At 52.0% G+C, this 10,309-nt stretch overlaps 1 protein-coding gene across 1 annotated transcript in view; it reads right to left on the bottom strand.

The window, feature by feature from the left end:
• Nucleotides 1-1,978: 1,978 nt before the first annotated feature.
• The window catches only part of CAPN11 (calpain 11), a 30,475-nt gene continuing 22,144 nt past the window's right edge, over nt 1,979-10,309 (bottom strand). Inside the window, exons 8-23 of the mRNA XM_011986822.1 lie at nt 9,557-9,640; nt 9,370-9,455; nt 9,053-9,127; nt 8,707-8,867; nt 8,284-8,462; nt 5,906-5,917; nt 5,373-5,584; nt 5,037-5,076; nt 4,874-4,939; nt 4,731-4,788; nt 4,538-4,602; nt 4,227-4,295; nt 3,351-3,429; nt 3,139-3,255; nt 2,615-2,673; nt 1,979-2,472 (exon numbers count right to left, since the gene is read on the bottom strand). Of these exons, the coding sequence (XP_011842212.1) occupies nt 2,446-2,472; nt 2,615-2,673; nt 3,139-3,255; nt 3,351-3,429; nt 4,227-4,295; nt 4,538-4,602; nt 4,731-4,788; nt 4,874-4,939; nt 5,037-5,076; nt 5,373-5,584; nt 5,906-5,917; nt 8,284-8,462; nt 8,707-8,867; nt 9,053-9,127; nt 9,370-9,455; nt 9,557-9,640 (1,389 nt within the window). The 3' untranslated portion in view covers nt 1,979-2,445. The remainder of the gene's footprint in view (nt 2,473-2,614; nt 2,674-3,138; nt 3,256-3,350; nt 3,430-4,226; nt 4,296-4,537; nt 4,603-4,730; nt 4,789-4,873; nt 4,940-5,036; nt 5,077-5,372; nt 5,585-5,905; nt 5,918-8,283; nt 8,463-8,706; nt 8,868-9,052; nt 9,128-9,369; nt 9,456-9,556; nt 9,641-10,309) is intronic.

Genomic DNA, 10,309 nt, shown 5'->3' with positions numbered 1-10,309 from the left:
GGAGAGGAAGCAGGGAGGGCTGGCAGGACAGGAAACGATTCCTTTGAAGGCTGTGCGGGGTGGCGATAATGGAGGGAAGGCGGCTTTATATCCAGGCAGACTAGCTTTAGTCTTTGAAGTCACAAAGAAGACAGGGGCCAGGGCTCGTGCAGAGAATCAGTCACCAGATTAAGGAAGATCAGAATCCCACCTGCTCCACTAAGCACACACGGGCTGGGTTTAGAGCACGTGGCAGGAAGTTAGCGACCCCAGGAAGCTGCACAGGTACACAGAGACAGGAAGGGTTTAGCTTCGTTGGGGATGACAGATCTCTAATCTAGGGGAAGTTGGGGGCGCTGTCTCTACCTGAGAGGCTGAGAAGCGCATGTGCTTGGGCTCCAGTGTCCCTGCCAGAAACCAGAAGGGGATGCCGTGGAGAGCTCTCAAAGGACAGGGGGAGAAGTGCAGTTTAGAGACTGCTGTTAATTGCCTGGATCTTCTCACTACTGCAGGGGGCTGGGGCTGGGGCTGGGGTTGGGGTGTGGGCGTGGGCATCTGAGGCAGAGACCCCGAGGTCAAAAACAGGTGGACCCAGAAATAAGTGTTTCTTCCATGCCTCCTGCAAGAGCAGTAACTTGACAGGCAACAAATTTCTTTCTTTTTTTAAATTTTCTTTTAAATTCTCAGCAAGACAAGTTACTTCTATATAGAAGGGTGAGCCTAGATGGAACAATGGGGAGCGCACATTTGGACAAGGGAGGGGAAGGGGTTCTTATTCCTGATGCTGTGTTGTTCCCCTATTGGCTAGGGTTAGACTGCACAGGATAAACTAATTCTGATTGACTAATTTAAAGAGAATGACGGCGTGAGTACTTTGGTAGGAGTCAGGGCAGAGCAGGTAGCAGGCAATTGGAATAAGAGTGGAGTAGGTAATTGAAAAGATTGCTTTATGAAGAAGTTTAAAAGTAGAAGGCAAAGAATTGAACATACTGACATATTAATTCTTTGAAAAGAAATTTAGAACTCATATCTAACAATCCCTCCCCTTGTATTTCCTTACAGGTTCCTTTTCAAACTTTTTTTTTTTTTTTTTTAACATGTCTTGACTTAGTTGTTTTGCTTGATTTTCTAAAAGAAGAAGCTTCTCTGGATAAGGTGGAGGATAGTTAAGGGAGGTTTTAGTAAGTGAACAGGCAACAAATTTCTAACAATAGTAATAACAATCTGAATCTGAACACCTTTAAGGCAGGAATGAGTTCACCTATTGCCACAGTCCTCAGCCCTCCCAGTCCCACACCAGGAGGGTTTGTTTGTTTGTTTGTTTGTTTGTTTATTTAATTTGTTTCTGAGACAGAGTCTTGCTCTGTTGCCTAAGCTGGAGTGAAGTGGTATGATCTTGGCTCACTGCAACCTCCATCCCCCGGGTTCAAGCAGTTCTCCTGCCTCAGCCTCCCAAGTAGCTGGGATTATAGGCGCGTGCCACTAAGCCCAGCTAATTTTTGTATTTTTAGCAGAGATGGAGTTTTGCCATGTTGGCCGGGGTGGTCTCCAACTCCTGACCTCAGGTGATCCACCTGCCTCGGCCCCCCAGAGTGCTAGGATTACAGGTGTGAGCCACCGCGCCCGGCAGGTTCGTTCATTTATGTGACCTGTTGGTTGCTGCGGGTGTCAGATTTTTAACATTTGAGGCCCCTGCAGTGCCACCTTTGGGGACCCCAGTTTGAAGCAGCTGATGAGACTCCTGCCAGCTCTGGCTCAGCCCCTCTAGAGGCACTCCACCATAGGGCACACCACACAGTTCTTTACAGGGAGAGACTTGTGTGCTTAGCATCCGGCACTGCCCATAAACACCAACTGTGGCCTCCAGTTATTGTGACAACTGCACATTTCTACATGCTCTCTATCACCTTTGGCTGAGAGCTACCCAATCCTTTGGTCCTGGGGAAGTGACTTCCACCCTTGCCAGTCTTTTCCTGGGATAAAAACACAGAGACAGGGAAGCCAATGGCATGTGCTATTTATTAGAATAGTGTCCACAGGTGGGGAGGAAAAGAGAGAGGCTGTGCCAGGATGGGTGGTCAGCAGGGAGGTGTGAGCAGGACAGCAAGCATGGAGCATGAGAAATGAGCTACAAGTCCCTTCCCTATTCTTGACCTCTCCAGCCAGGGGGATCCTGGGGAAGCATCACCTACTCTTTAGTAAAATATACTCTGAGAGCGAGCGATGGTGGGGGAAAGCCAGCCATCAGAAGCCTGGTTTGGGAAAAAAGAGAAAGGCTCTGAGCTCGGGGAGTGGGCACGGAGGTCCCACTGCTGCAGTAAACATGGCACCTGGGACCTGGGCACTGCCACCTGGAGCCCATTTCATCAGCAGAGACCGGAGAGCTGAGGGCTACAAGAAGCACCGCACCCTCCTGGGCTAGAACCTCGCTGCTGCTGGTAGAGATGGCCAGGCTCCTGCAGACCTCTATCCCCACATGGTCATCTGCAGCCACTGTGGAGACAGGAAGCAGATCCCAGGGTGGGAAGAGGTGGGGGCAGGATGCTGGCCAGAGGACAGCAGAGCTGGGTGGGGGTGGGGTTGTGAGGCAGGCAGGCGCAATCCTGCAGATTCCTTCCCACCCCTCTCCAAGTACCTGTTCCAGGTTCAAGCAAATATGGCCAGTATTCTTGGGGTCCATGGTTAGAAAGAATGCTGTGTTACAGAGGAAGCGGGGGAGAGGGGCTGAGTGCTAAGTCAGTGTTCTGAAAGAACCACTCCCAACTAGGTAGGAAGGGGCAACACCAGCTGTTCCTGGCTGTTCCCCACATAAATCCCCTAGCCCAGTGGGGAATTAATGAGAGCAACTCACATAGCCTCACCAGGAGCCAGGCCCAGTTCTGAGTGCCTTCCATAGACTAACTGGTTTAACCTGCACCTCAGTCCTTTGAGGGCAGCACTATTATTATCCACATTCTAAAGAGGAGGGAATGGAGGCACAGAAAGATTAAGTGACTTGCTCAAGTCACAGCTGCCAGCAAGTGGCGGAGCTGGGCTTTGAACCCATTTCACGTGTGCCTTGTAAGGGGGAGGGGCTCTGGAGCAGCACCCATCAGGGTGTATGGGAGAGGGCCCGCAGCCCCTGGCCTAGGCTGGGGTGTGGGTAGATGCCTAACTCACTGAACATGGTCTTTAGCCTCAGGAAACAGCTGATGAAGCTGTCAAAGTCTACGATCAAGTCATCATCTGCATACCTGGCCACCAGGACCTGCGTTACCTTGTTGTTCAGCTTGATGCCTGAGAGACAGAGAAGTGGGGAGGGGAAAAGTCCAGGCCTCTGGATGCTGCCATCCTCTTCCCTGCCCCAAGGCCCGCACCTGACCCTTGGCCACCTGCTTTCTCAATAGCCAACCGCATCTCATAGGAGTTCAAGGTGCCTGAATGGTCCTGGTCACACTCTCTGAAGATGTCCTGAATAGACAGACAGATGTGGTAGGGCCACGTGCATGGCATGGTGGTTGAAATAATGAAATACTGAGGCCGGGTGCAGTGGCTCACGCCTGTAATCCCAGCACTTTGAGAGGCCGAGGCAGGTGGATCATCTGAGGTCAGGAGGTCGAGACCAGCCTGGCCAACATGACGAAACCCCGTCTCTACTAAAGATACAAAAATTAGCTGGGTGTGGTGGTGCATGCCTATAATCCCAGCTAGTCAGGAGGCAGGAGGTGGAGGTTACAGTGAGCAGAGATCGCACCACTGCACTCCAGCCTGGGCAACAGAGTGAGATTCCGTCTCAAAAAAAAAAAAAAAGAAAAGAAAAGAAAAATAAATATTTTAGGACAGTCGGCTCACAGCAGTGGCCTAAGACACCATGCCCCAACTCCAACCCTGGCCCACTCCTGATATGCCTATCATCTGGTGACCTAAGGGTTAATGCCAAGCATGGGTTGTCGGAGGCACTGGTGCCCTGCCCGGCGCTCTCTGTGTGCATCCTTCATGACTAGTTGATACCTGAGCTATACTTGTTATAAAATATTTTGACTGGGTAATATGCCACACTCCAACAGACCCTTTTCTAGTGTGTGTGTGTGTTTGTGTGTGTGTGTGGTGTTGTGTCTGTATGTGAGGGGGTGTGTGTGTGTGTGAGTGTGGTGTGGGGGTGTGTGTGTGTGGTTAGGGCTCCAGTTCTAGCTTCCCCTCATTAGTTCCATCTCTCCTAAGACCCTCTTTTCCTTACCCCTCGAGGCTGCCCTTTTAGTGCCCTTTACCGTCCATTTCTTGAGTTTTTTCCACAGGATCTTGAACTCTAGAAGCCCCAGCTTGCCAGAGTCATCTTTCTGGAAGGTGGTCAAGGACAGCAGAGAAGGGAGTGGAGAAGGCATCCCAGGGGACAGGGAAGCAGCAGGGCTTCCCGAGGGGACACACAAGCCCTGGGATTCCGGTACTGTAGCAGCCAGAAGAACTGGCATCTTCTGCTATCACAGAGCCTAATCCCCATCAGGGAGGAGGGCATGGCTGGCCTCTGGGTCAGGCTTGTAGGCAGGGGACAGGGCCAAGAGAGCACTGGACAGGAGGATACATCCATGAGGTTGATCATGCAGCGGCAAGCATCCAGGCCAAAGCCCTTGGTCTTGAAGCTTTTGACTGTGAGGAAGGGAGGGGGTAGAAAGGAGAGACAGGGTAAATGAGGTATCGTGGGGGGCACTGGGAGTGATCAAGAGGGGCACAAAATATGGGGGAGGGGTCGCGTGCAGCAGGAGTGGAAGACTCACATTTGATGGCCATCCTGTTGAGCAGCCTCTGGAGCTCGTGCGCCCCTATCTCCTTGCCCTAGGAAGGGGGACAGTGAACCCCACTTGGGTCCCTCCAGCCCCTCATCCCCCTCCCGTCAGCCCTCCGCCTGTGGCCTGCTCACCTCTCCTGCCACTATCTTAAACAAATGTAGGAAGTCCTGGTCCATGTCATCCTCAGAGACCTTTTCCTGGGGGCAAGGGAGCAGGAAAGGGACCTGGTCAGAAAACTTCCTTCACAGGCCTGGGAGCTTCCTTCCAACCCCCAGCCCTACAGCCTCCCCTCACCTCTTGGAGTTGCTCAGCATAGTTGACTTCATCCAATTCCCTGGGCAAAATCATTGAAAGCTCAAGAGTTACCGGGGGAGGGAGACGGGGATTTCAGCAGGGTGCTCTGGGGGTCATGTCATGTCTTTGAAGCAATATAGGGCAGCTCCATGGAAATCTGGGTTCTAGTTCTAGGTCTGGTTCTGCCACTAACTGGGACTTCACCTTTTCATGCCTCAGTTTCCCTGACTGTAAAATAGGGACAAAGTGAGGGAGGACCTGACAGCAGCTCCCTGAGCTTGATATCCTACAGCTCTTGGGTGGCAGGCCTTGGAGCAGTGAGGTGCAGTCCCTTACCATGACTCGCTGTGCTTCTCAGTGAAGACACGAAGTAGGAAGTCGGCATCTCTGTGTGGCTCAAAGGTGGAGGGAATAATGATATACTCCCCCGGAGGCAGCCGGAGTTGGCTGCTCACCTCCCGTGAGTTGGCGAAGATCTCTGAGAAGCCATGGTCCTGATACTTCACGAAGAATTCCTTCTTCAAGGGGACATCCTGGATGTTCTGAAACTATATGCACTCTGGAGGTGGGTACAGGACTGGCACGGGAGGTTAGGGAGGGAGGGCCCCCCAAGGTGAACAGCCTGGCCGGGCAGGGTTGGAGGTAGGTGCCACCACCAACTGACCTGGCCTGGACACCACCTAAGTGGTCCGCAACTCCAATAGGGTCTCTTCCTTTCCCGACCCCTACCAGTCCCCAAGAGGGCTGGAATCCTAACCCAGTGACCCCCAGAGCCTCTCGCCAAATTCCACCCTTTGCCAATCCACTTGCAGCCAGGGGTGGGGTGGGTGTGTGTCCAGGAACAAGCCCCACATCTTTATCTTCTGTACCTCCTTTGGGACCTGGGAAGGGAAGAAAGAGGAGAGTCAGATCTCTAGGGTGGTAAAGGGCCTCAGGCCTTCGGAAGCCAAACGGGATGTGTATAGTGTGTGTCTGTGTCTGTGTGTGTGTGTTTTTGGAGGGGTATTAAGAGCCCTGGGACACGGGTGGTGGAGTGGGGCACGGGCTCTGACAGTTCAAAGGTCCTGGCATTAACAATCCCTCTGCTGTAGAGGTGGGAGGATTGCTTGAGCTGGAGGTCAAGGCTGCAGTGAGTCATGATCATGTCACTGCCCTCCAGCCTGGGCAACAGAGTGAGACCCTGTCTCAAAAAAAAAAAAAAAAAAAAAATCCTTCAGCTTTCGGTAGTAAAGTACAGTTTATATAAGGTAGATTTTTATCATTCCAGGTTAAGGGAAGGAAACAGAATCCCAAAGATGTGAGGTGATTTGTCCAACCTCAGATGGCTGAAAAGTGAAAGAGCTGGGATAAAAATCTAGGACAGTGTTTTGCTTTTCCGCGGAACACTCATATCCTGCAGGAAGTGAACAGAAGATTACTAAAATTGAGGATCAAGGACAAATAAGTTTGTAAAAATGTGAGTTAAACCAAGTTAAACAGGTTGCTGTATTGCAGAGGTGGCTTATCAGCACCTCAGTGTGCTTGTGTGCACCGGAGAGCTCGGGCTGGAGTCGTCTTTCCTGAGCTTTTCTAACCTTGAGGACGTCTTTGGGACAGGGTCTTGCTCTGTGCCCAGGCTGAAGTGCAGTGGTGCGATCATGGCTCGCCGCAGCTTTGACCTCCTGGGCTCCAATGATCCTCTCACCTCAGCTTCTCGAGTAGCTGGGACCACAGGTGTGTGCTACCATGCCCGGCTAATTTTTTGTTGTTGTTGTTGAGACAGGCTCTTGCTGTGTTGCCCATGCTGGTGTTAAATTCCTTGGGCATCCTCCGAGTGATCCTCCCACCTCGGCCTCCCAAAGTGCTGGGATAACAGGCATGAGCCACCAGCCCCAGCAAAAATGTTATCCTGAAGCACCAGTCTGTTAACCTCGTGGACTAATGGCCCTAAGAGTAGGGCAAGGCTTGTGTCTGTTTTGCTCACTATTGAACCCCTGGAGACTGAACTGGGGCCTGGCATACAGTAGATGCTCCATATAACTTGCTTATAGAAGGGAAAGCAAGTGAACGAAGAACATTCTTTTGGAGATTTGGAGAATTTTGAAAAGCATGGTTTGGCTTGGGAAATGCTTCTCAGGGCTTTCTCTTGGCTCCTGGAATGAGTGCGGCTGGTGGAGCAGACAAGGGGGATGGATTGTCGGCGGGGGGCACGGATTGTCCGCAGGGGGCGGCGTGTGGAAAAGTCTCAGAGTGCCTGGGAATCAGGACACAGGCTTGGCCTCTGACCCTTGGATGTGTGAGCTTGGGCAAGTGACTTCATATCGCTGGTCCACAGGCTCCTTCTGCTTCCTTAAAGGTATTAGTAGTTAGTATTCCTGAGACCTTTGGAACAATGCCTGGCACAAAGGATAAAATCCATGAAGAGAAAACTGCTGGCTCTGGCTTGAAAAGCACAAAGCACCATTCAAGAGTCAGGGCTCAGCCTGGGCAACATAGTGAGACCCTATCTTACAAAAAATTTTAAAAAAAAACAAAACTAGCAGGACAATTGCCTGCAGTCCTAGCTAGTCAGGAGGCTGAAGTAGGAGGATTGCTTAAGCCTGGGAGGTCAGGGCTGCTGTGAGCTGTAATCACACCACTGCATTCCAACCTGGGCAACAGATTGAGACTCTGTCTTTAAAAAAAAAAAAAAGAAATCAGGGCTGTGAAGCCTGTTGGAGCCTGTTCCTCTCCCAGGCAGGAAGTGGCCCTGGGGAGAAAGGAGTGAGGCCAGGTGGCTGGGCGTGGTGGCTCACACTTGTAATTCCAACACTTTGGGAGGCCGAGGCAGGCAGAGTACCTGAGGTCACGAGTTCCAGACCAGGCTAGCCAACATGGTGAAACCCCATCTCTACTAAAAATACAAAAATTATCTGGGCATGGTGGTACATGCCTGTAATCCAGCTACTGGGAAGGCTGAGGCACGAGAATCACTTGAACTGGGGAGGCAGAGTTTGCAGTGAATGGAGATTGTGCCACTGCAATCTTTCTTTCCCTGCCCTCACCTAGGAAACAGAGTGAGACTCTGTCAAAAAAAAAAAAGAAAGAAAGAAAGAGAGAAAGAGGGAAAGAGAGAAAGAAAGAAAGAAAAGAAAGGAAAGAAAGAAAGAAAGGAAAGAAAGGAAGCAAGAAAGCAAGAAAGTAAGAAAGCAAGAAAGCAAGCAAGCAAGCAAGGAGTGAGGCCAGGTGAGAGAGAGTGAGTGGCCGGGGGGACCAGCCAGGCACCCACCGAATACAGGACAAAGCCAATGGTCTGCAGCTGGGTTCCCTGCTGCCGTGCATGCCGCCAGTTCTTCTGCATCAGGGCCACCAGGCAGGTGCAGACCACAGCATCGTTCTCTGCGTCATCCTCTGGGTCATCTCCCTCAGGGAGAGAGATCTTAAACTGGGGGTTGGTCCAGAACGTGCCTGTGGTGGAAGTGGGTCAGCATGGTTATATGGGGGCTTCCCTTGGCCACGCCCTTTCCAGGGTGGACCGAGCTTCCCCAGCCACACAGGAGTTGTCTTCTCCACAGGGGCTGTGAAATCTGACTAACCCCTGACCTCATGGACCCTGACTCCGGTGACTTGTGCCCCAGGTCTGGTTTCATGGTGAGCCATGGCCCATCCTTCACTCCCTGCACACCCCCTCCCCCTGAACCCCCTCACCCACTAGGGTGGTTCCTGCAGCCCCCTGCGGAGCTGCCTCTGCGCCAGCTGCCCTCATAGAAGGTGGTGTGCCAGTAGCTCTTGTAGTCCCCAGAGAGTGCATCAGGCGTGAGGTTGCAGATCTCCAGGAGCGTGAAGTTGTTCAGGAAATCTTGGTAGGACATCCTGTGGTGGGGTGGGGGTGGAGCCCATCAGCAGCACACTTGCATCCTCAGTTCCCTCTCCCTGAACCGCAACCCCTCAACAACCACCGGAGCCTCTGCATCCAAGGCGCAGAGAGGAGCGGAGCAGGGAGATGAAGGACCAGGGCCTCGGGCAGTGGTAGGAAGCCCACCCCAAGCCACACTGACCAGAACTCCCCGTCCTCCATCTTGTGCAGCAGCTGCATCTGAATGTCTGGGGCCACCTCTTCCCACTCGCTGGACCTGGAGCAGAGATGGGCGGTGGAAGGAGAGGGGCGGAAGTCACGTGGCACCTCCTTCCTCTCCAAGGGACTCCCTCTTCCCTGAATGCCTGCCTGCTGGGGTGCGGAGCTAGATGGAGAATCTAGAGGGAGGGGCTTTGCCCTGTTGTACAGGTTTTTCTCCCAGATGGGATACCAGTCGGTCCACCTAGCACTGCCTGCTGTATCCTCTGACCACCCCTGACCTGGATTGGGGGCACCTACCTGTCACTCCAAGCTCCATTCCACTCAATCCGGCCCCAGGGATTCCGGACCCGAATCAGTGTTTCCATTTTGCCTCTGTAGTGGACCTGGGTAGGCAGGGGTGGTTAAAGGTCAGAGTTATAGGGACAGGGAGACCTTCTCCTCCTTCTCAGGGTCCTCGGGGTAGGGCACATTTCTCAGGACTCACATCCTGAAGGCCAGTCACTGAGTAAGCGTGCCCTCTCACCAGCATCTTGTTGGTCATGGACTCCAGGTCACTGTCGCTGGTGACCTACAGAACAGAGAGGAAGGGAAGGTACGGAGGACCTGGACTGGGCACCCAAAGGAAGGGAGAGCTCTCCAGGTTAATTTTTTTAAACTAAACTTTTAAATTATTATCATTATTTTGAGGTAATTGTAAATTCACATGCAATTGTAAGAAATCACACAGAGAAATCCCATGTATCCCATTCTCAGGTTCCCCCAGTGGTAACATCTGGCGAAACTACAGTGAAATATCAAACCAGAATGTTTTAAAAATTGTTATTATTATTATTTATTATTATTTGAGACAGAACTTTGCTCTTGTTGCTCTTGGAGTGCAGTGGTGAGATCTCAACTCACTGCAACGTCTGCCTCGTAGGTTCAAGTGATTCTCCTGCCTCAGCCTCCCAAGTAGCTGGGATTACAGGCGCCTGCCAACACGCCTGGCTAATTTTTTGAGTTTTTAGTATGGATGGTGTTTCACCATGTTGGCCAGGCTGGTCTCGAACTCCTGACCTCAGGTGATCCACCCACCTCGGCTTCCCAAAGTGCTGGGATTACAGGCGTGAGCCACCATGCCCAGGCTTCACCCACCTCGGCTTCCCAAAGTGCTGGGATTACAAGTGTGAGCCACTGCACCCAGCTTTATTATTATTTTTGAGACAGGGTCTCACTGTGTCACCCAGGCTGGAGTGCA

The sequence above is a fragment of the Mandrillus leucophaeus genome, unplaced genomic scaffold, assembly GCF_000951045.1.
Source record: "Mandrillus leucophaeus isolate KB7577 unplaced genomic scaffold, Mleu.le_1.0 Scaffold3, whole genome shotgun sequence".
Lineage (NCBI taxonomy): Eukaryota > Metazoa > Chordata > Mammalia > Primates > Cercopithecidae > Mandrillus > Mandrillus leucophaeus.
Note: the sequence above shows the minus strand (reverse complement) of the source record. Positions and strands in the feature narration are given on the sequence as shown.